Source organism: Galendromus occidentalis, unplaced genomic scaffold (assembly GCF_000255335.2).
Source record: "Galendromus occidentalis unplaced genomic scaffold, Mocc_1.1 scf7180000077185, whole genome shotgun sequence".
NCBI classification, from domain to species: domain Eukaryota; kingdom Metazoa; phylum Arthropoda; class Arachnida; order Mesostigmata; family Phytoseiidae; genus Galendromus; species Galendromus occidentalis.
The window spans coordinates 340,516-365,477 of NW_003805173.1; the positions used below are offsets into that span (position 1 = coordinate 340,516).

Here is a 24,962-nt window from a genome sequence, read left to right on the forward strand (position 1 = left end):
GGACGTCATGATAGTGCAGTGGATCCAGGTCCAGACGAGCACGACGAAGACGACGACGTCGAAACCGACGATGACGGGAAGAAGCGTCGTCGCATAGACGAGAACCCGGTCCACTGGCCGGTGGGTTAGTTGGTTGGTTGGTTGGTCGGCTGGCTAGCTGACCGACTGGCTGGTTGGCTGGCTAGATAGCTAGCTAGCTGGCCGATTCCATCGGTCGGCCGTGCAAGCAAGCAACGTGCAATGGGGGCTCAACAGGGCAAGGATCTCCGGCCTTCAGGAGGGAGCTCGTCCTCATGCGGCAGCGCTCCGAGGTCGACGAATCTCAAACGCAAGAATACTCGAATGGACCAGCAACGGTTGAGCTCCCAGCTGACCTCAACCGCTCCAAATGTGTTTGCTGAAAACTACGGTGAGTGATCGATAGTCCAGTCGTGCGAAGGGGAGAACAGCGAGGCTGACCCTCCGTCTGCGACCCCGCACTCAGGTGCTTTCGAAGCTTTCGGTCGATCGGAGTCCAGAATGGTCTCGATGAGATTGTCGAGGGTCTCCGAGAAATTTCTCATTTGTTGCAAGCCGAGCTTCTCTCATTATCAATTGGCAAGAAGCGTCTTGGAGCCCCTCACGCCGGAAATGCTCCGTCTACCGGTCGCGAGGCTTCATCGGGGAGCGATTTTCCTCCTTTTCCTCCGACGTGGATTCGACGCAAATCGTGAATTGAGAACTCGTTTCCGATTGGCCGAAGACGACGAGCATGTGTCGGACGCTTGCGATAGACGCTCTGAGCTATTGCCGAAATACTTCTGTAATCAACGGCTGGAACGACAAGGATCGGAGAACAAACAAGACGGGCTGATCAAAGAGATCAACCCGCGAGACGATATAGTATTCATGAGCAGCATTGATGAGCAGCCGATATCACCCCGCTGTCGTGCCTCTCCATCACTCACCTCCTTTCAGACAATGCATTCCCAACATTGTGGTCTGTACTTCGAACTTAATGTGGGAGGCTGTCGGGGGATGACCGGGAATTGAGCGAGAATGGGCACCACATGTCGAACACGCACCGCGCTCGACTGGTGCTCCAAGCATGAGCCCCAATTCAACTCAATTCAGCTCCGAGCGATTGCGGCGACCAGCTCGACTCTGAATGGGAGTTCCAAATCATCGGGAAGATGAATACAGAAAACTCCTGAAGGCAGGGAAAAAGTATTCCGGTTGACCAAAGTGGCTCTCGAGAATGAAAATCAGTAAATATATACAGATTCCGGATTCCCTGAACGACAAGCGTATCTATAACGAATTCTCTCGACTCTCGTGGTGTCGTGACTGATCTGAATCACTTGGAAAAATCGAATCGTCGTTCCGAAAATTCCAGATACGGCCGCCTGCCGTTTTGGTTCCTGTCGGCAACAAAAACAGCCCCGATTCGAGTGCGCGGGAGCCGGCCGCCGCGTCGACGCTAACAGAGCTTTGGCTTTCCCAAAGCTGACTCAGTCAGAATCTCGGTGACGAAGGTGTCTAATCGACACAAAGTTCAACAGATGATGTAATGCTCAGCTGGAAAAAGCTGCAGCGTCTCCCGACTCTGGCTCCGAGCGCTGGCCACACTCCCGACACATTGGAAGAAAGTTTTTCTTTCTTGCCGTCGAAACTCGACTGCAGTGAGCTCGGCCAGCCCTCGTCGTCGTCTAATTACGTCGACGGGACATTCTGATTCTGGCGACTGCCGGCTGAGCGACCGTTCCCCACTGCCGGAATTCTGTTCGCTTGAAAAAGTTCGGACAAAGTTAACATTCGCTCGCAGCGACACGGTGCGAACAAAGTTTCATCGAAAGAGATCAAACCGACGCTTCTCCAATGGACCCGGCCGTGCGTGCGCTCGCGGATTCCGCCTCCGATAAAAAACAATAATTCGAGGCTTCCCTCGCTTTCCCGCTGCCTCCAGATTGGCCGGCAATTTTCGCCGAAACGTATCGATTCTGGGCGCCACCGCTGAGCAACAAACATCCCGGAACGTTGTTCTCTGATTTGCCGAAAGCGTTCCAAACAACGGGATTCCGGCACTGGCACTCACTCAGCGGTTGTCGCTACTTCGACAGAATTAAGCCACGGGCTCGAGCCCCCGCGAGAAAGTCCTCCTTCCGAACGTCTCCCACGGGACCCGATGTCTGGAACACGCACACTTAAGCCGCGAGCGGGTCCGCGTCTCAAGTGTTGATGGAATTTATTTCCCCGATGCGAGAGTCCGATGACAGCTTGGAAGTTTTTCCTAAGATTGTCGGAGGTTCTATGTAGTTGCCGCCGGCCGCGAGCTACCAACATCCCCAGAAAGAGATAAAGCGTCGTTTTGGTGCCGCTCGACTTGTGAGTCGTTGTGTGTGAATGTTGCATATCTGTGTTGGAGTCCTATTCTTCACCATCAGCGGAAAATCCAGGCTGACGAGCTCTGTTCGACAACGCCGACGTTGACCGCGACGTCGGAAACGTCGTAAGAGAGTGAGGGAGGAAAGTAGGGAAACAAAAACAAAAAAAGAAACATTTGCTAGCTTAAATGCACCATCGTCGTCGATCCCCATCTACCCGAAAGCCTTCCGCAGTGTTAGCCAATCGCGACCGGCCGTAATTACGTATAATCATCGAGTCATCCGCATCTCGTAAACAGCTTTGATTCGGTGTCACGATATCGTTTCAGCTGGATAGACTCCTACAGGATTTTCAATTAGACAAAGACGAACAATGCTGCGCAGATGTACATATGTATCGGAGAGATTCCGTTTGCGGAAACTGTCTCACCGTGTACGTTTGAGCATATTTCGAAGGCTGAAGAGAGATATTCGTCCAAATCTATTCCGGGTATCTGTAGGCAGAAAGGAACGAAACTTCGATTGCAACGCAGAACGAACGTGCGTGCGGAGCGTCCCCGTCTGCACGAAATGGGGCGTCGACGACTACGCCAGCCTGGTAATTGGGCGCGAGGCGCACCTGCACGCGGAGCTCGAATTCTCCTTCGGCCTCCTCTGCTGGCATTGTGTCGAAGAGCCGTCCTTGGCGGAGGTCGAACTTCCGGAAGCGACGTTCCTTCTCTTTTCCTCACTCCTGAATCCAACGCGTCGTTCCGTCATTCAGTATGGTACTAGCGATGCATCCGAAAACCATTCAGAATGAGCACTCTTGAAATTGATCACCGACCCACTCGGACGAGCCTGTCGCTTTGACATCGTGGCTTCAACCTGGAGTTTCGCCGCGTTCGCCTCTCCTCTCGTCTGTCTTCCAGTCCGACTGCATGTTCTCTTATCTCTCCGCTATGGTGGTTTTCATAAGAGCTCGAGGCAATTATGTTGAGGCGGGAGCACCGAGGAGTCAACCACGAGATAAATATGGACCCACTCAGTTAAGAACCGAGTTCGGGTGCGCGTTCTTATGTGGAGGTTCACAACACCGTTTATGACGAAGTGAGTTGATGCGGAAAAATTGTTTATGGTGGCTGTGGATCTTCCGTAGACCACCCTCCCGATCGGAAATTTCGGTTTGGGCGGCTGTCTTCCGCTGAATGTGTTTTGTATCATGCGTGCGGGAAAACAGCGAAACCTGGGGCCACAAGTCATTAAGCGGAATAGTGTTTCTTTTTTTATTCATGCGGGGCTCTTGCATCGCAGCCGCATCTACTCTCCCGTCCGATACTAGAACTTCAACAAGTGTGCAAACGGCAGAATTGAGAGGGATGTCGACTATTGCGGATGATTTGCTCCAGCCGGCCTTAATTCGGATTCGTTGCGATGGGAAATCTTGCGTCGGAGCATCTGATAAATCCGCAAGCGTTTCGTGGGCGTTCGGGAAGACGGAGATGATGCTCGCAACCAACGCTTACTGGGGCAATGACAGAATTTCGCTGTCATCCGAATTTTCTCTGATCAACCCAACAAAGGAAGTCGCAGTTCACGCCGAATGGGAATTCGAACGTGGGGAATGGAAATCTTTGTCTTGGGATGTCCTGGTTTCGTTCCCGAGCTACGACTGCATAATCCCAAAGCAGTGTCTGACTGATCGGATCCCGCGAGCTATGATTTTTCCCGGCATAGGTCCATCCTGTTTTCTGATTCCCTGATACAGGATCACAGGATACAGTTCCGCTCTAGTCCTCAGACTTCCTTCCTCCGACTCTAATCAACGGCGATTTTGGTTTCAGATTTTTTCTGTGATCAACTAGGTCTGCAGCATCGACCTTTACCCGATGTTCCTCCGGTCGGTGCAATCCCTGATGAGCTATGGGCCACGGCGAATCCATCTTGGACATCGAAAGAAAACCTGCTGGACGACAACGACCCGACGAGCTCCGCAGAATCGGACGTTTTCGTGGCTCTATACGATTTCCAAGCAGGAGGGGATAATCAACTATCGTTGGCGAAAGGCGATCAGGTAAGGCATCCGAAGCTCCCGATGGTCTCATGAAAACATTCGTCTCGATCGACTCTCGCGAGAGACGCGAGGATGAATATAATCATTTTTCTGAACCCCACGGCTGTCTTCCAGATCAAAGTGCTGTCGTACAACAAGACCAACGAGTGGTGTGAGGCACAGTCTCGTGGCGGGCAAGTGGGTTGGGTTCCCGCCAACTACATTACACCGGCGAATTCCTTAGAGAAACACTCGTGGTACCACGGGCCGATATCACGCAATGCAGCCGAGTACCTTCTGTCGTCCGGAATCAACGGCAGCTTTCTCGTCCGAGAGAGCGAGTCCAGCCCGGGTCAGAGATCGATTTCACTCCGATTCGAAGGCAGGGTCTACCATTACAGGTTAGTGATCCACCTAAAACAAACACCCAGCGGTCAAGAATTCGAGCCCGTTGATTCATTAAAGCCCGTTTATTCGATCCGACTGTAACTTGGCTCGCACGAGGTCGACGGAACGAATGAGAGCTGACTCGAGAGCTTCCGTCGTTACAGAATCAATGTGAGTGAAGAGGATAGCAAAGTCTACGTGACGTCGGAATGTCGTTTCAATACACTAGCGGAACTGGTTCACCACCATTCCCTCCACGCCGATGGACTCATCACGCAGCTGCTCTACCCAGCACCAAAGAGAAACAAACCCGCAGGTGGGTTCGGGGCTCGCACTTGCATTTTTGGATCAAATTCCCCCCGGCCGTGGAAACTTCACTTCAAAACATATATCGGTTCTATTGCTCACGTGAATATTTTTCCTCCGCAGTATTCGCACTGTCTCCGGAACCGGATGAGTGGGAAATAGACCGGACGGACATCGTGATGAAACACAAACTGGGAGGTGGGCAGTACGGAGATGTGTACGAGGCTACTTGGCAAAGGCACAACATCACCGTCGCTGTGAAGACGCTCAAAGAGGACACGATGGCGCTGAACGATTTCATGGAAGAAGCCACCATAATGAAAGAGATGCGACATCCGAACCTCGTCCAACTCATCGGAGTATGCACCCGAGAGCCCCCGTTTTTCATAATCACAGAATTCATGCCTTACGGCAATCTACTGGATTATCTGCGCAACTCGTCGCCGGAAAGCATCGACGCCGTCGTCCTCATGCACATGGCAACCCAGGTTGCTTCAGCCATGGCTTATCTCGAAAGCCGGAACTTCATCCACAGAGACCTAGCGGCGAGAAATTGTCTTGTGGGAGAGAATCATCTCATCAAAGTCGCCGATTTCGGTCTCGCGAGACTCATGAGGGACGACGACACGTATACGGCTCACGCCGGTGCCAAATTCCCGATAAAATGGACCGCACCCGAGGGTTTGGCGTTCAATAAGTTCTCGACAAAGAGCGACGTCTGGGCGTTCGGAATCCTTCTCTGGGAAATCGCTACTTACGGCTCCTCGCCGTATCCGGGCGTAGATCTCTCCGAAGTCTACCGTATGCTCGAGTCGGGCTACAGAATGGGCTGTCCCCCTGGGTGCCCTTCGAGCGTTTACGACCTCATGCAGAAATGCTGGTCGTGGAACGCCAGCGACCGACCGAGTTTCCGCGAGATCCTGGAAATGCTCGAGCACATGTTCCAGCATTCTTCGATCCAAGAAGAGGTCGAACGTCAACTAGAGAATCAACAAAGTCACGAGGACGACGTTCCGCCGCCACCGGCCCCCGTCGTGCTCACGACGCCCAAGAAGGAGTCGCCTATTCAAAAAATGGGCATTGTGTTACCGAGTGCCAACGCTCCCTCGAAAGGAGTCCAGATGCGGAAGAGCAAGGCGAAGCAGGCTCCCGCCCCGCCGAAACGGACGAGTTCTTTCAGAGATAGTTCGTGTGTGCCTGACGAAGGAACGACACCATCTACTGAAAATCTCGGCAGCCTGGAGAAAGTTTGTGAGAACGACGAGGACGAACCAGTTCGGTTGCGAACTCAACATCATCATCAGCAGCAGCAGCAGCAACAGCTTGGCTTGAAATTCAGTGCAGCGCCTAGAAGGGTCAATGATGAGCAGGTTCAAATAGCGGCTTTGGACGTACAGAATGTCAAGCAGGCCATCAACCGTTATGGTACCTTGCCAAAGAACGCCCGTATCGGCGCCTATCTCGAATCTCTCCGCCAGCACGGCCTACACACGGGAGTGCAGAACGCGCCTCCCGTTCCCGTGAAAAGCGGAGACTTCGTGCATTATTCCGTTTCGAAACACGCCCCATCGTCCACCCCAACCGATCAGCAGCAGCAGCAGCACCAGCATAGTGATGAGAGTTTGTCGACGCCGTTCTTCCTCCGGCAGAAGTCTGATCTCACTCATAACAAGGGCGGGATTTCTGACGAATTCAATCAAAAATGGAAACGGGACTCGAGGACAGAGCAGGACGTCAGCGGAGCGTCGTCGTTCGCAGCGAGCTTCCTTAGAAGGTCGATGAAGAAGTCGCCTTCCAAGTCGAGCGATCTGCCGCCGCGCAAGAGTGGAAGCGTCGATCATTTAGACTCGATGCGCGAAGAGACCACCATCAGCGTGAGCTTGAGCAGCAACAGCAGCTCGAAAGACAAAAAGAAGAAGGAGAAGAAACACCGCAAAGAGAAGTCCGAGGAACGAAGGACAGCGCCCGGTCCCAACCCGCAGGTGCAGAAGCAGATGGACGAAGCAGGAGCCACAGTCCGCCCGCTCTTTACGGAGCTTTTTGAGAGCTTGAAGGCAAAAGCTGCCAAAAAGTCCGCAGAAAGTGCGCTGCTCAGTAAACTCCAACAGGAGAACAAATCACCGAAACTCGCCGTACGCAACGGAAACGGCGAAGTTGAGCGCAGGGTCTCGTCTGGAAATTCCTCCGGCGAAGAGGAGAAACGCCAAAGCGCCGGGAGTATCTCGAGCCTCAAGAAGCTCTGGGAGGGAACAGGTAGTAATTCCCAATCCATGATTCCCAATTCCCAAAACCCAGTAGCAAACCAAATCAGTCCGGGTCAACAAAAAATCGGTGGAGGAGGCGGAGGAGGCGGCGGCGGGGGGGGAATCGGTAACGGGCGTCCCGATACGCTCAAAACAGCAAAATCCGTCGATGTCAAAGGCAAGGGCAGAACGCCCGATGGACCGAACCAGCCCGGAGGGATCAGCACCGAGAAACCGGTCATACCGACGAAGCCATCGCTCATCAAGAGCAAGTCAATGGGTGAGTGTGTATTCTACCTATGCCAGGTTGAGAGCTTAAGGGCTCGCGCTCGTGGTCAATAAGAGCTCAGTTTTTCGGGATTACCACGGCTCGAACACGTCTGAAGATGGGTATTCAGGTGATCACAGTTTTAGGCATCGGTTCCGTGACCGGGAAAAAATTGGCGCCGAAACCCCCGGTACCGTCCTCGAAACCATCGGTCGACAACTCCGGGGACACCGTGGCGAACACGAAGGCATCGATTATTGAAACATCCGCAGCTATAACACAGGCCATCAGCACGCTCAAAAACTCCAGCTCGGTCACGTCTTCGCACATCATCCAGCTATCTGATAAGGTAGTGAGCTCGACAGATCGGAGTAGTTCCCTGAGAGAAATTTCCCCCGTCTCTTGCAGAACGGACAGACTTCCCCGGTTCGGGAACTAAGCTCGATCCTCTCTGAACCTTCCAGGTCCAGTTGCTGCACACACCTTGTCTGACATACGCGGAAACGATTCCGCCCGCCGGTCGTTTCAAGTTCCGCGAGCTCATGAGCCGACTGGAAACTCAAGGAAACTCCCTGCGTGGCACAACGAACAACAACGTCACCCAGACGGCGAAGACCCTCGATGATCTGCACAACACCGTCCGCGATCTCGTCAACCTCGTACAGCGATGAGGCTCGATGATTTCAAGCGAAGTGTTTTTCTTTCTCAAGTCTTGTCCTCGGCTCGACATGACGGAGGTGTGACGAGTCGCTTACCTTGAAGAGACGACGGAGCAGCCGCTTCTTTTCCGCTTCGGCAAGGAGAGAACACTCCATTCTGAGTGAGAGGAGAGTAGTGAATCCCGAAAATCAAACTTCGCTCTGCCAGCAGTGGCGGCTTTCACGCGTTCTAGTCGCATGTTGTAAATACCTAGTTTGCAGTGCGTGTGTCGTCCCGGTCCTGATGCCGCCGGGCTCTCGACCCGAGAACGACGAATCATCTGGACGAGCGGGCAAGCTTTAACTACCGTCTTCGGAGGAGGACTTCACGCAGAACTAGCGAAACTGCCCGTCTCTTGAAACGTTTTCGCCCTGCGATCCGTACTTGTCCTCGGCCTGGAAATTAGAAGAAGAGCGAAAACCTCATTTGTTTGATTGCGAACGCATCAAGCGCCAAAGGTTGTCGACAGCTGGGCAATGGTCTTCTAGATTCCGATTGTAGATAATTGCCCCTAGCGGGCAGCTCAAGGGCCGTTCCGTGCCCGTGTGACACCACACATGAAACAAGTGAACTCGTCGATATCGACTATGGAGTAGTAATATATATTCCAGATCTATCGAGAGGCAGAAATACCCGACGGGACGTCCGATAGCCGCTCCGGAAGCCCCTAGGACATTATTCCATTAGCTCGTCCTAGATGGCTCGTTTCGGGGAAGCTTCTGTCTCTCTCTTCCTTTCTCTCTCCACTGATTCGAAACGAAGTGAGTGAACGAGATGCGAGTTGATGACTACGCCCTTCTCTCGGTTATCTCAGACAGATTATTTTTTTGGACGAGGGAAATTCTCTGTCATCACCTAAAGAAATAAGTTTTTCCGCGGTGTCCGACGGTGATTGAGCAGCGCCGCGTGTCGGCCAGGCCGCCTGCGATCGGCCGACGTATCGCGTTGGTTCAAATCACCGCCACCACCGCAATCGAGGTCTGCAGAATTCTGTGAATTACTTTAATGTCTCGGTCGTTTCTCATCCGTCTATGAGTAAGCCTAAGAATCTCTCTCACTGAGCCGAGTACCCGTTCCGAGGGACTTCCATTCCTTCTGGAAGCGCCCACTTGTCAACTGTACAGATCGAGATCTAATCTGTATGCATTCGAGTATTTTCTGAACTCCCCTCCTCCCCCATATCTTCTTCATCTTCTCCACGTATCTGCGCTTCTGTCGATCCCGAGGGGATGAGACCAATGAAACCATCATTTCCACGCTCGACTCCTCGAAGATATTCGTGAGATAGGAGTCGAGGAGATTTTCCAGCTCGGGGAATGGGGTCAAGGCGATCGATTTCTGTCTAGGTAGAAATTCCGAGTCGAGTCATAAACAAACACACGGAAGGAAAGAAATGGAGAATTATTCAAAAGGATCGAAGACTAGGTGTATATACACAAATATCTTTTGAATGATTTAGATGCTGATTGACCAAAGTGAACGAACAATAAACGAACCCTGAGTATATCTTTATTGAGAAGAAATCCTCCTCAATCACTCGAGGCTCCATAGTAATTCATTCTTGGTGATCGTAGTCCGACTTCCGGCGAGGCCGGTTGAAGTCTGAGTCTGAGAGCGCTAGGTAAGGGTCACAATATTTGGCGGGAACGATGTTAGGGGGGTTAGCGGAGGTTCGGAAGCGCAATTCCTCTCGGTTTGGCGGTAGTCTTCTGATGTCATATGAATGCGAAATGGAAGTTTACAAGATTTACGCAAGAAATCCGCGAAGGCTTCTTAAATGCTCGATTTAGCCGCTTCACTTGGGAGCAGACTTCGGATCGGATGAGTTGTAGCATTTCCTGCAGACGGCCATGTACTTGTCCGTGCCGCCGATGATCTCGACCTGAATTGAGATCATGCAAGTTTGTCTGAAGATGAAGTTTTTCGCGGAGTTGGGGAGGGAATCTCCCGATCATTATACGTATCGTTGGTTGCTAGTCACTGACCTCGGTCTCGCTGCCGATTCTTTTCGTGAACGCAGCTTCTCTATAGCAAACCATACAAACGGCCATCAGTTTTATGATGGATTCAGAGAGGGGCAGCAATTTCATGATGTTCGGGAATCCTTCTCGCTGATAGGTGCCGTCCAGGGCAGCGACGATCACCACTTTACCGAGACCGGCCATCTTCTCGGCGAAGCAGACCACATCTGGGAACTTTGGAAGCATATCGATGAAAAAACGATGAGCTCGAACGATCCAAACTATAGTTCCGTATCTGAGAAGTTAGTCCAATCGCCGTAGGTATCTGATCGCAAACTTCACCGGGAAAAAGTCCGGAATTGGGCGGAATACTCACGAACTGGCCCTCGTCAACGCCGATGACGTCGAAATTCAACGCTGCTGCCTCCACATCTGCCAATCTCAAGCACACTGAAGCTGTCATTTTCGCTTGGTCGTGGGTCGATACGTTTTCCGCATCATAGCGATCGTCCTTAGCGTATTTTATGAGGTAACATCGATGATTTGAGACATCATACCGTCGCATGCGACGGATTAGCTCTGTTCTGAAAGTGGAAGATGGTGTGTCTCTCGAAAGAGCGATCCACTCATCCCATCGGATCCGAATATGGTAGGCGACGCGTCGCGACATCGACTCGCTGAGTGTTATCTCACGTTTTTCCGGAAAACATGGGACCGACTATGAGTTGGATGTGGCCATCGTTGCTTGCACCGTGAGACGTCAACCGCGCGCCATTCGATTCCCCCAAGACATGCATCTGGAAAGCCGATTTGGGCGATGAGGAAAATCACCTGCGGGCCGAGCAAGCAGCAGGCCACCGGCCCCTACCCTCTCACTCATGGACGAGCAGAGCTGCCTGGATATGTCAGGCATGTCCCGCTCGAGGCCAATCTGCGTCAACAAGGGGGGGGAGCATTGCAGATGAGACCTCTCTTCTCGCCTCTTCTCGCGAGTTCTCTCCTAGTTCTGTCGAATCTAGGGAAGCCGCGAGAGTTCCAGCATCACTTCGACTGCCTCGAGTTGGATCTCGGAGCGCGTACTGAATAGAACTCTCATGGATAGACAAAGTTTTTCTCCTGTCTGTCAAATTCCCGAAATCTAACTGAAGAGGTTGGAGTAAAGGGGGACCCCGATCCCGAGGATATTGAGCAGCGGAAATTTTACCTTTCTGAAGATATGCGTCGGAAACTCGCTTGACAATGAATGAAATATCCGCAGATCGAGTCACCAGCGACGCGCGCTTTACCCTCACCCACGGGAGCACAGTGTCAAGGCGGCGCCATTTTTCGAACGCAGCGGCTCCGAGCTGTCAACCGGTCGCATGAACAGGATCGGGCCCACAGCACCCGCGTCCTTCAGGGTCTGTCCCAAACGCACAGCTTGGGAACGCGAGAACTTCAGGGTCTCCGCGCACCCTCTTCAGCGGGTAAATCGCTTGAGCTCGCGTGCCTCGTCCCGGGTGTCTGGCAATCAGCTGATCGACCGGCAAACTTCTATGCGTTTACGCCGCCTTGAGCGAGCTTCTATGCAGGACGTTCCTCTCGAAACAAGTCGAATCTATCAGTTGACGGAGGGACGGAGGGTGTATGTGTGATTCGCCTAAAATGAATGTTCTCGTTTGCGCGCGGTGACCGGCTATGTATCCGACACCGCTGGCCTCCCCAGGCCTGTCGTTCGCGGTCCACTCATTCTTAGCCTCACCGCACGCTCGGAACACCTGTGGTCACAACGGGTTGCCGTTGACACCTAACTCCGTGAGGATACTCGGCCGATTCCAAGCACTCAAGAAACTCACGCACCCCTGTCTCGCAACATATCTGGATCTGCAAAGAGGCAAGCACGAGCGAGTGGTGATTGTCTGTGAGTCGTACGAGCGAAATTGTCAGAAGCTGCTGTCGTCCGACAAGAGTCCGACAGCAGAGATCAACAGCTTCGCGCACTTCGACGGATCTCCTCCGGACTATCCCGAGGTTGTCCGGAGGATTTTCTACGAGAGTTTACACGCATTGGCCTATCTCCACCGGCAGAATTTCGTTCATCACTCCGTGTCTCTCGAGAGCATCCAGCTCACAGACGCCCTCCACGTCAAGCTCTCCAATCATGGTACCTACTTCATTACGGAAAACGGTGCTTGCGTTCCCTTCCCGATCGGTTTGCCGAAGTATCTTCCACCCGAAGTTCTTCTGGATCCCAAGGGTCTGCACTCGCCGAAAACGGACCTGTGGTCACTCGGGATCGTATTACTCGAGTTGGCCTTAAGGAAAGAGCTGTTTAACTTTGAGCTCGAAGAGCAGATAGCTCTTGTGTTCGAGTGTGCGTCGAGCGAGAAGCCAGTGATGTGTATACTAGAACGGCACAAACTCGTGTACGAGTACCTCTGCTTGTCGGAGCAGGTTCGAGATGCCATTGAAGCGTGCCTATCCGTGCCTCTGGAACACCGACCCTCGTCCGAGGAACTTCTAAGTCATCCGTACTGTGATATGCAAATTGAGATGCTCGAGGAACCGCCAAAAGGTCTGCCATCACACGAACTCATCGGAGCCGATCAGATCGAGGAGTGTATTGAGAATAGTTCCCAGCTGCCCGAAGCGTGGGAAGTTCTCAATCTTCACGAACTTTATTATTTTTGGAGACTGACCGGTGAGTGCAATCGCCAGATTTATTTATAACTCGAATGCTCTTCTGACAGGCCCCGAGGGTCTAATTCGAAAGGAATCCACGACTTTCTTCCGTTCTCACGGTTGTCACTCCTTTCAGGTGGAGACGCTCTCGCTGAGATATCCAAGCAACGAGATTATATTCGATCACGACCTGCGATTTTCGGCCTGCCCAACTTGACGCTCATCGAAGGCGAGGATTGCGGCGCGGAGAGGGACTCTTCGTACTATTATCGGGATACGTATCTCCGTTTACCGATGGATTCTCTCCGGGAACGTTTGAAGTCCGTCGATCCGGATATCATGTTCATTTCGATAAGCATTCTGTTCGAGAGATTCAACTTTGAACGTCATCGCTCAGAGAGTTTCACAACAAAGACGGCGTCTGAGCTGCCGCTGGTAATACGAGAGCGTGACATAGAATACCAGATCAGGCGGATCTTCAGATTCCGAAAGCTCGTTGAACTCTATCCCTTGACGGGCAGAGCCATTCAGCTTGAGGCCGCTATCGATATTCCTCCGTATTTCCGCGGTCATGTTTGGGCCGCTCTGCTGGGGGCGCAGGGCGATTATCATGCGGAGTTCGATGAGATCGACAAAGACACGCCCACCCCCATGGACAGACAAATCGATGTTGACATACCTCGCTGCCATCAGTACGACCAACTCCTCTGCTCCCCGGTGGCTCACATGAAGTTCCGTCGGCTCCTGAAAGCGTGGGTGTCTTCGCATCCTCAGTACGTTTATTGGCAGGTGAGGCTCTTTCAGCAAAGTTTTAGGATGGAATGAAGTCGAGTCGATTCTACCAAGAGTAGGCAAGTTTTCAAAGGCTGATTACGTGAACTGTCTCTTTTCCACAGGGTTTGGATTCTCTTTGTGCGCCGTTCTTGAGCTTGCATTTCAATAATGAGGCGTTGGCCTATCAATGCTTGTCGCGTTTCGTCGATAAGTACCTGCACAAGTTTTTCCTGCAAGACAACTCGCAAGTGAGTCTCGAGAAAATTGTGCTTTCCGATTTTCGAATGCTCCTCGATGCTGAACCTATTCCTACTTTCCCCAGGTGATCAAAGAGTATCTCGCAGTATTTTCCCGACTTGTGACATACCACGATCCGGTCCTTTCATTGCATCTGCAAAAAGAAGATTTTATCCCAGATCTCTATGCCATTCCATGGTTTCTGACGATGTATACCCACGTATTTGCGCTACACAAGGTAGGATGAATTCATTGAGATGAAAAATCAAACGCGTCCCGGTTCCTCCACACAGACTTGATTGATAACTGAGCGGAATGTTCTTCTAGGTTTATCATCTGTGGGACGCTCTCCTGTTGCGCGGGGAAGCTTTTCCTCTCTGCGTAGGAGTTGCCATTCTGACTCAGCTTCGCGAACAACTACTGACTTTTGGATTCAACGAATGCATACTCACCTTCACCGACATGCCTGAACTCGATATCGAACGACTCGTGAAGGACGCTGTCGATATATTCGATTCAACTCCTCAGAGCATCTGCTTCAGGTTTGACACTCGAGGAGCTCCAATGCTTCTCCGTCCATTCGTGATTACAATGTACTCGGGGTAAAGACGAGTCTTCGGTAAATCCCGAGCTCATGGGAACGATCGAATTTAGGTCACACTCGAAGAGACCGATTTCTGGAATGACGCCCCTGTCCCTGGAGACATTGAGGGAAGAACTCACGCCGAGGATTTCGACCGACGATTTTTTTATTGCCCTGTCTGCACCCTCAAGCAAGGATGCCTCGGGTCGAACAACTCTACGGGAACGTGTGCTGGTGCTTGACGTACGGCCAAAGGAAGAATATCTGGAGGGTAAGTTAAGGAATTTCCCCGCCGATCTGTTTTCACCAGCGAATCAATCCTTCCTCTATGGAGACCGGAAATTCTCTTCAATTGAAGCACTTCCCTTTCTTACTTTTTGGCTTCGGAAATATATTGAGGAGACCATTTTGCCCCATGTGGAATCCTTGTCATTGAGCCTAATTCTATCCTTCCAGGCTGTCTCCGGGGTGCTGTGAACATTCCCAAAGACGTCGCGTTCACGCCGGAAGGTAAATTGGCGTCTTGCCCAGAAGCGTCTGCCCTGGCAGCTCACAAAGGCAACATCATCGTAGTCTTCGGGAACGAGGAAGATCGACGCAAAGTGGCCAATCAACTCGTTCATCTCGACTACCGTCATGTGTGCATACTGGACACCACAGTCCACGACATTAGAATCCGAATGTCTCCGCCGATCTGTCTTTACTAGCGAATCAAATCTTGCCCCTCGTCATCGCACATGCCAATCCCAAGATTGCTTAGAAATGACCCGGGTTGGACCGATCTTAATGAAGACAATTAGGCGCTGAAATTATGTAGAAACACCGGGGTCGGTGCGCGAACGCGCCTTGGACGGGTTTCACTGCGAACGGAAACGAATGATTTCGATGAGCCGAGGCGAACTTTCATGTAAATAAGGTGTGAATACAGCATAAGGGACAGACCTGGAATCTAAGATTCGCGTCGCTCAAATTTAGATAATATATATATAGTTGTCGTCTATTTTCCTCTGGATCTGGGACCATCATCAACTGATTCTTAGGACTCCCTGATGGTAGGCTGTTTGAACATTCCCTGTTTCGCTAAATAAATTCATATATACAAGTTGTCTTATGGAACTCAAAGTCTCTTCCCTCGATAGGATAGACCGGTTCAACGGCTTGGGTAGGAGCCATCTATGCCGACCTCTAAGCGTCCCTGCTGAGTGACCGCAAGTCAACGATGCGGCGCCGACGTGAGCTTTTGACGTGGGAACGTCTTTAGTATGGCTTAGGTGGTCGGTCTAATGTACAGTTGAACCTCGTTTTACCGGACTTCGAGGGACCCGCCGAAATTGTCCGTTATAACCGGAATCCGTTGAATCCGACCGAGGGGTCTGGGAAAATCCTGGGAATTCATCGTGCGCGACTTGGCAGATTCGATGAGCGACTACTTCCAGTTTGTAAACAGATTTCGCGTCCCGCTCGAAATCATAAACTAGCCGAAACGTGCAATCGCGCATCACGTGCGCGTAACCGTACTGAACTCAAGGAGAAGTATAGGTTGCGGACTCCGAAAAAGGTCCGCTGTAAGCGAAAGTCCGTTGTATCCGAGTCCGCTATAACCGACCCTCTAAACATGGTTTTCTATAGGAACTCGGTTGGGACCGCCGGAAAAGTCCGTTATAACCGAGGGTCCGTTACATCCGGGTCCGTTATAACGAGGTTCTACTGTACTTCTCGTTCGTCAAGACTTGAAGCTTTATTGTGGCTTCATCCGTCCAGTTTTCGTGGAATTGTATCGTCGTTCTGGGCATCTTCAACAGTCTCGAAAAAACCACTCCGAATATCATAAAATACATTTTCCCGACGGTGAATGAATACTCCAGGACTTGCGACAGCTGAGCAAATAGGCCAATTTGTGGCGCAAGCGATAGAGTGTAAATTTGAAACCTGAACATCTAGGAGGGTGGCAGGCTCGACAAATACACCTCGACCCGTTCCCGGATAGCGTACCTGCATTTATCTGCTTTGGCAGATTCTATTCTGATATGGTTTCTCACGACGATGTACCAAATATCAGTTTGAAGGAACGGCACCTCCCTCAAGTGCGGTGGGCAACTCATTCCAGAGGAAGTAGTATTTTCTTTTCCATATGGTCTCATTCTCAGGATGAGACCTAAACTCGCAAGTCGGAACTGCAAGGCGAAAAGGGACGCGAACCGGCCGGCAAAAAGCGGAGGCGGGCGCGGAGCGGGTTGCGGAGCACCGAGCAAGGACTAGGGGGACGATCCGACCCATCATTGATTCGCAATGTGGGGCTTCCGTCGCGAACAGTTTCTCGCATGAGGACCAGCCATTGGTTGCGGGAGCGATTTCTGAACGGATTGACCCGGATTTAGCGAGATCTCCCGAACTGTTCCATGTCCGGCAATGAGCATCCGTATACATCTGCCTGGTTTGAGCGGGATTTGAAGGCAGTGACCGCTGGGATGGCGTGTACGCTATCCAACCATTTCCCAGGCGAGGATACGATCATGTTCAGACTCTGCGGCCCTTGTCTCAGAGTAAGTCGAACAAACAAAATCCCGGCAATTAGTAGGACGGATGGATATGTGTACCTCCCTAAGCCATCGAACTTGCCGGACTCAGATCCCATAACCGGAAGACTGATCTCCCCGCAGATACCTTTCATGCAGATCCGTCGCCTACGTCGAGAGGGTTCTCATGGTATCATTGACCAGGTGATAAATGTGCCCGCGGGAGTTGACAATATGGTGCGATCCCTGCCGCACGGTTCAGATGACGACTCCGCATTCAATGTCAACTTGAAGGAAGGAATCATTCATAAATCATCCGACATAAGCGGACTTGTGGAAAAATCATCAGTGCGGAGATGGCTACCATATTTGCTCGAGCGGCCCTTCTACAAGCTTCACAATATCGAGGTGGATTGGTCTGTCTTCAAGGATTCCCTCATCGGAGCTGATTCCATAGCTGATGACGGTATAGAACACCTGGATCTTAGCGATGCGCTAGAGTCCGAATCTACAACATCAATTAACGGCAAAATACTATGATGTGGACTGAAGAGCACTGCCTGAATAGGTAATTTCCCCCGTATGTTCGATCATACTATCTTGAATACCTCCAGACACCCTCCAAAAGGGGTCAGGAAGACGTTTTCACGCCTCCATTACGGTAGTGTCCATGACACTGTGACTTTTTTCTTGCCTGACTCTATCCTCAAAATTCCGCTCCGATTGCTCCCCTAGCGGCGGAGCGGGAAAGTTGCTATTGAGAACCCGCGGATCGGAGGTTCACCTGCCGGCGCTCTTCGGACCCGTCTGTATGAGGCCTCATTCCAAGGCAGTTAAGATATTCTATTCTATCTTAGGAGCAAGTGACATTCCTGGAAGTTGGTGAGCCCCCGGTATCCAAGTGTGAGGTGCGCCAGGACTTCGTCAAGAGAGATGACGGGCGCTTCCCGCAAACGGGGAGCGTTTTGAAAGATCATGCGATAAACAACGTCTTTCGAGAGGTAGCCCTGTAGGTCCCGCTGTCGACGGTCGCAAGCGCTCCCCCTGGCTTCCGGGATCTTGGGGTACATTGATTCAGCTGCCTCAGCTCCCCAGGAGTACAGCAGGTTCGACTTTTTACAACCTTCTGGGAGATCCCCTTGACTTTGAGGTGCTCGTCTACTTTCTCAATGTTGCTGACCCGCCTCCCGGGAGCTGTCTCTTCTGTTGGGCATCCGCGTTCGGTCGAGCCCAGGGAGAACATTCGACAGACGCACCGGACCGAGGAAGGCTTCTTAGATATCCATGGGTCATCCAATTCAAGTAACCAGCCCATGAACATCGCCTATAGAAGATGCGCAGACAAGCAATACCATACCACGGGACGAAACCATCTGCGAGCCGGAAGCGCAAGTTCATAGAACTCCGGAGAATGCGAGGCTGTTGGGGAATGGTGCTAGGCTCCTGCGAAAACGATGAAAACCGGAGGAGACTCCGGATCAAAGAGACGGGACTTAAACTCAACCCAATCGCCTGGTACTACACGGAGGAATCATCCCTCCGCGGACCATCGGAGGAATCACGATGTAGCGGCTGGCGGCTGACGGGCTGTGGGGAGCCCTGCAGTCATTTGAAAAACTATCATCCCATAGTTCTAATGTATCGCGAATTTTCGACCACCGAACACCTCTTCTAGCATGGCCCCGGCAGAAGTCTTCTTCCGAGAGGAGGATCCCGGGACATCAACGCTCAAGCCAGCCTTTAGCTAATGAACTTATGACCATGATTTTTAATTGGTCGAGCCCGCACCGTTTCGAGAGATTGGCTCGACAGTGGGTCCTGGATTCTCTTCATATGCGTATACTCTGGCTTCGGTATCCAGAGTCAGATTGTAGATCAATTGTGCTTCTTCACTCGAGTATGGGCTCTGGAGGGACGCGTCATCAATTTTCACTCTCACCCTCCCAGGATCCGAGCCCCATTTCGATGACCGACGAGGCCTTCCTTCGTAACGCGCGAGAAGTTGCGACGACTTCAATTACCTGGGCATCTCAACTCTGCAATGGGGCGCTGATCGGGGGATTTTCATAGCATATCGGCTTCGGCTCACGAGACCCTCCCCGTCGCAGTGTGCCGATGATCACCCCCAATCCTCGAATCCTCGATCGCTGAGCTCAGCGCACCCCCTGGCTCTGTATGACATCGATCTTCGCATGGGGGCGTTAATTGGAATTCTCCTGGCTGCGCTCCTCAGAATGAATGGCTCTCAGATAGATCGGAGAAGCGAGCTCTATGATTCTGACTTCCTGGTCATTATCAAGCATGTAGTTTCCGAAAGATCGACATTCGCACTCCCAAGGAGCTTGACGTGCTCTGTCACTAAGGGGAACTTCGCTTGACGAGGTGTGGTGCTCGATGTGAAGTAATGCGTCTCAAGTGGGAACATCGAACCTTTGAAGCGCCGCCATTCGAGACTGAGGGTTCAATGTGCGTCCACATCCTACGGTTGAGAGATCATTTCCTCTCTCGGGGTCTCATAAAAGCACTTCCTCTGCTTCTGAGGGGCACTTCACCTTCAGAATTCGTGTCCTTGTGCATCGCTCGTGCTTTCATCGCGGAGAAGAGCAATCTCAACGTAAGTTTTCGCTGTTGAACTCAACCCTCGGAAAGGAACTGTAGCTAGGCGAGAATCGCCGTCGACGGGAGTCGAAGGTCGACGCTCCGCCTGGATTCTTAGTTTCGCACAACTCTCGTTGCCAACACCCCGAGCTTACGATTCAAGGAAAGATATCTGAAAATATTCTCTGTTCTAGATGCTGCTCTTCCGATTTCTGCTCGTGTTGCTGGCGTGCCTGGGAGCTGCAAAGGCAGCCAGTATCGCCAGCGAAAGCGACGGCGTTCCGCGGGCGGCAACCTCCGCCATACCTGCGAAACGTCCGGGCAAACCTCCATATAAATTGCCCCCTCCCGAGAGCTTCACGGAGTTCCCGGAGAGGCGATAGGGAATTTCGGAGCTAGCTCGGATTCCGTTTCCAGTGAACACCGCGGTTGGATCTCGCTCGGATATCGCAGCAAGCGACTCCGGAAGCGTGACAAGGCACAATCTGGCGGAGAACCTCGGGGTTCCTCGATGCGAACCGCTATCCACGATTTCTGTAGAATAAAAAGAAGTTCTCCCTCTAATCTTCTAAGTGTCTAGATTGCCGAAGAAGGGTTATGGAACCTTCGATACTTTCACTCCATGATGAGGAGTCACATCAGTAATGGATCGACTGTGTATGGGAAGTTGAAGGATTTTCTCGATGCGACGGAACGGATCATACGGTGCATCAAGCCAGAATCATCATACATAGTCTCTTCCATCGTGGATTCCGAATCCCGACTGATTTTGAGGCTGGTCATGATGCGAAATTATTGCGCGGATGATCTAGGCCTGAGGACTCGAACACTGAGTTCGACTATTGTTAAAAAATTCTAGAGCCTCAAAGGGGTGATTTTCCAACAGAAGCGAGGGAGCTTCGACGCTTCCAGCTCCGTGCAAAATCAAGCTCGTCTCCGTGGGCTCGAAGATTCAAAGCTTTGGAAGCATGGAAATGAATGAGAGGACGATCAGCCCGAAGTGCACAGTGATCAGGATTCTCTGTTTCAGTAATAACATCCACCTCTTTTGACTCAAGCGGCGTCTCAACGAGCGGATCGACCGCGAATCACCTCTCGAGAGCATTGATTCGAGGGGCGCTGCGGAGCGTAGAAGTCGGAAGGACAATCTCCTCAAAACGAGTCGCAAATCTCTCCTCGTTGGATGATTCTCTTTCGGGACCACAGAAGGCTCCTTCGTTGGCGCAAGTCATCGCTCGGGGCTATGGAGAATGCCCGGAGGAGGCCTCCCTCACATATTTAGAGGAGAACGACCTCGAATTCGCTCCGGAGATTCGCTATGTTCTTGTTCGCATTCATCATGACTTACTCCGTCCTTGTTGTAGTGAGCAAGCTGGAACGACCGATGATCTCGGAAGAGGAACTCCTCGCGGTCACTGTTTTCGCCGAGGCCGAGAAGTTTGCGGTGGAGCGCGACGTCGATCCGCGGAAATTGCTCATCCTACTCACGTTTGTGAGATTTTTCGAGAAACCCGCGATGAACGGGAGCTTGATGGTGATGAATCCCCCATCCGATGTGATTCGGCGCTCTCGGGTTATCATGACCCCTCTCTTCTTGGACGTACTCGCCAGCAACATGAAAACGGTTGTCATCTCGCCTTTCCTGTCGGACAAGCGTAATGTGTTCGAGAATTTCCGCCATAATTTGGTTCTGCACATTGTGATCACGAACAATCCTCTGGACGACACTCCGGTCAGCAGCGACACTCTTCGATTGCAGAGGAACAACACGAGGACCCTTATTTGCGTTCGCAGCTTCGATCATATGGTCGTCTGGAGGGTTGACGTTTCCTCGCCGGCATGCCCACCAACTGGAGGCATGTGCTCCGTAGAGGGCCTCTCCTTCGAAAGATCTCGTCATGACCGTGGTTTCAATCCCCCCAGCCTTAGCCTCGAGGGTTCCGTCAGATGTAACACAACGAAGATCTTCATAGCCTTCACTCAAAGTAGGTCGTATGCCTCCGGAAAGCAGGATTGCGAACGTTCCATGCTGATGCGATTTTCGACCCTCTCACGGGACGGAGCTCGTTGCTTTTCATACATAGATAAACGGGAAAAGAACGTCTTGACCTTACTGGACCCGGTGGATGGTGGCGTCTGGATCCTCGCCCTCGTAAGTGTTTCGGGCATCGCGATTGTCATTTCGTTTCTGAGCAGGACTAGCTTCCCGGACACGATGATTAGAATCATGGTGAATTTCATCACAGCGATCAATATAAACTCAAACCTCAGGGGGTATTCCCAGATGTTAGCCACTGCATCCGCTCTGGCGCTGTGTTTCCTTTTCGTGCAAATATACTTGAATTACATCACCTCATCGTTTTTGAGCCCTCAAGAAGTATTGCCCTGCAAGCACCTCTACACTTGTCGTCATGCTCTTACTTGCTATTCACGGGATACGGTCCTTTCACAACTATTCACCCGGACTTGCCTCTGTAGCCTGAACATCGTACAGCAGAACCTGGCTGGACGACCGCTACACACCAAGCCGGTTCAGAAGAAATGGCGTGAACGAGCTTATCACTTCAATCGTCTGTACATGCAACAGAAGCCAACCAAAGGGAATCCTCCCGACCGAGATCATTTGCGCATGACGCCGATCAGAGTCAGCTCGATAATTAATCGCTTGATCGAGAACGGCGTTGTCTCTGAAGTACGCTTCGAGCCTTCCTTCGACGAGACGAGAGAGTTCCGGTCCGAGCTCAGGAGAAAAAAAAAGACCGAAGAGTCCCATCGCCAGACGGCGGTGGAGGACCCAAAGTATGATAAGTACAAGACCTTCATTCGGAAACTCAACCGTGAGCATATCAATCCATCGGCTGACGAGCTGCTGATCGACCGCGACAAGAACTTCATAAGTCACAACACGACCGTCGACCGGTTCACAGCGGAACGTTTCCAGAAGACTCTACCTGTTTTCGCGCTTTGTGTAATGGTCGACTTCGCTTCCCTCATTGTCGAGTTTCTGTGTGTGCTCTGCGGCTGCCTGTTGGGATCAGAGAAAATCTAGTGGAATTCCCGGAAGGGAGGACGAACCGACTCAGTTCTTTCCTAACTCCCCGGAGCCTCGACCCCGCTAAGGATTTTTAGAACTTTATTTGAGGAACCCTGTGACCCTTGCCCAACGGTAACTATACATGCAGAAGCCCGAAAATCGCCATAAACCCCCGGGGTTCACGGGTTCCGTTCCAGGAACGACTGATCTGGATGAACTAACTATGATGGACGGTTCATTCCGCGAGGAAGCAGTGTTCAACCGGACTTATTTTACTACACCGGCGGGGAATTAGACGATCCGAAACCTCCAAGGCTCCGCTCTTTGACAGCCCCAGAGTAGATGTCGACAAGGGCGAACGCTTTCCAGCAGTTGTCTCCGCTATGATCATGATGAGCTCGCGCGAGGTCCTCGGGTCAAGGTGTGCCGACGAGCAGGTACTTCGAGCTTAATTCCGCATGCAGTCGTCGGAGCAAAAGTCCGGTCGACGATTGTTCTGGGACGAGCTTCGAATCGCTCCTAATCAGGGAGCGGAGAGCTTGCAATCTCACACCTTGAGGAAGGACCGAACCGTGAGAGAGTTACATCGTCTGACACAAGGGAATTTGCATCGAGTTTTTCCTGGATGATTCGCTCACTTCGGGAGGACGCTTCCTATCGGGAGAAGCGCTCCGCTGAGGCTCTCGAAGAGTCCTCTTGAGTTTTTGATCTCGAAGAGTCACTCGGTCGCTGTCCCATCGGACAAGGGAAAGCGCGCCCAAATTCCACAAGGGGAACTCCCCCCTGATCCCCTGATCGGCATTCTCGTGAATCTGTTCGAGAAGCCCGAAACAAGAGGGAGTCTCCTCGTCCTGAAACATTCCTCAGATGTGAATCACAACTCCTACGCTTTATTGACTTCTCGGTTCCTGGTCGTTGTGGCTTGTATCAGGATGACAGTCCTCATTCCACCTACAATATCGACATATCGGGATGTGTTCGAAAACTTCTGGCACCACTTGCTTCTACACATCGTGGTCATGAATGTCATGAACAGACCTCTCGATGATACCTCTGTCAGCGTGAATACCCTTCTGTCACAGAGTAACACATCTCGGACACTCCGCTGCGTTCACAGCTCTGACCACATGGTCGCGAGGGAAGTGAACGAATGTCTCAACGAGTCAGCGTGTTGTCGAGAGATTATTATTCCTCGAGAGATGTAAGCTCAGCGATGATCTCGTGCTACCCTCTCTGAGCCTCGAGGGCGGAATGATGAAATGTGACTGAGATTTTTGCCAGAGATCGTACCCAAGCGCGCTGCATGGATGCGATTCTCAATCACGACTCCGACTGGGGCGCAATGTTTCTCGGACATGCATCGGCGGGAGAAAAATGTCCTCGCGCCGACGTATTCTCTTGACGGCGGAACTCCGATTCTCGTCCTAATTACCATTCGGGGTTCGCGCTTAGCGTCACGTTTTCGGGCAGATTCAGCTCCCGGAGCGCGATTATCAATATTACGATCGGTTTTGTCTCACCTATCAATATGAACGAGAATCATCGCAGATATTCCCACGTGCTTGCGACGGGGTCCACTTCGATGCTGGAAATCCTCTTCATGCAGATTTTCGCGAATTTCTCCACCTCATCTCTCTCGAGCCCGCAAGAGATTTACCCGCGAGGAGGACATACCTTAGAGGACTGAAAGACCCCGGATACGACAAGCTTAAAGATCGAGCTCGGGGATCCAATCAAGAACAAATGAGCCCATCGGTCGATGAGCTTCCCGGGATCGGGGCAAGGGTTCCTTAAAATCCAATACAACTGTTAGTAGATTCGACGGTCGGAGTTCTTTCTTCGCGGCCGTCGTGAGCATGGGTTGTGCTGTCCTGGCTTCCGAGAACCTCTCAGCTCAAGACTCCCGGATCCGACTCTTCGCATCTTTGGGTGGCTCCTCCGGAACTTTTGGAACCCGGATAGTCGCGATTGTTCATATCACATCACTAAGCACTTGGCAGGTCATCCTGAGGCCCCTCCGCGTACGTTCATTCCGAAGACTGGAGCCGGTCCCTCGAGAATTTCGTAGCACAGCGTTGCGAAGAGGGCGACGTCCGTTAGAAAAATTAAACTCCATGGGGGATCTGCTTCCCTCACCGTGACGTAACGTCAGATCCAGCGGCGCAAGGAGAGCGTTCTCGAGGCTCTGAGGTCCTTTCAAAAGAATCGTGTGGACACGGCATCAATCTGATAACCAAGCGGGCGATGATGACGCGATTCCTCCGCGATCCCTCTGCCGTCATATGCAAGCTATAGACGAC

General features: G+C 51.8%; 3 protein-coding genes across 3 annotated transcripts; 2 read left to right on the top strand and 1 right to left on the bottom strand.

The window, feature by feature from the left end:
• The first annotated feature begins 240 nt into the window (after window positions 1-240).
• Window positions 241-8,270, top strand: Abl (tyrosine-protein kinase Abl). Its single transcript, XM_003741585.1, has 7 exons — window positions 241-409; window positions 4,187-4,416; window positions 4,531-4,796; window positions 4,947-5,098; window positions 5,212-7,611; window positions 7,740-7,948; window positions 8,064-8,270. The coding sequence occupies exons 1-7, from the start codon at window positions 241-243 to the stop codon at window positions 8,268-8,270; spliced, it is 3,633 nt and encodes a 1,210-aa protein (XP_003741633.1).
• A 1,519-nt stretch (window positions 8,271-9,789) lies between these two features.
• On the bottom strand, window positions 9,790-11,569 carry LOC100897825 (thymidine kinase, cytosolic). Its single transcript, XM_003741586.2, has 5 exons — window positions 11,464-11,569; window positions 10,953-11,056; window positions 10,636-10,843; window positions 10,284-10,493; window positions 9,790-10,180 (listed from the first exon to the last, which is right to left on the bottom strand). Exons 2-5 carry the CDS (start codon window positions 11,054-11,056, stop codon window positions 10,094-10,096), a joined length of 609 nt encoding a protein of 202 aa, XP_003741634.1. The 5' UTR covers window positions 11,464-11,569; the 3' UTR covers window positions 9,790-10,093.
• A 284-nt stretch (window positions 11,570-11,853) lies between these two features.
• On the top strand, window positions 11,854-15,552 carry LOC100897970 (TBC domain-containing protein kinase-like protein). The gene is made up of 7 exons (XM_003741587.3): window positions 11,854-12,939; window positions 13,057-13,709; window positions 13,817-13,942; window positions 14,017-14,169; window positions 14,259-14,473; window positions 14,586-14,785; window positions 14,971-15,552. Exons 1-7 carry the CDS (start codon window positions 11,937-11,939, stop codon window positions 15,219-15,221), a joined length of 2,601 nt encoding a protein of 866 aa, XP_003741635.1. The 5' UTR covers window positions 11,854-11,936; the 3' UTR covers window positions 15,222-15,552.
• Window positions 15,553-24,962: the final 9,410 nt, after the last annotated feature.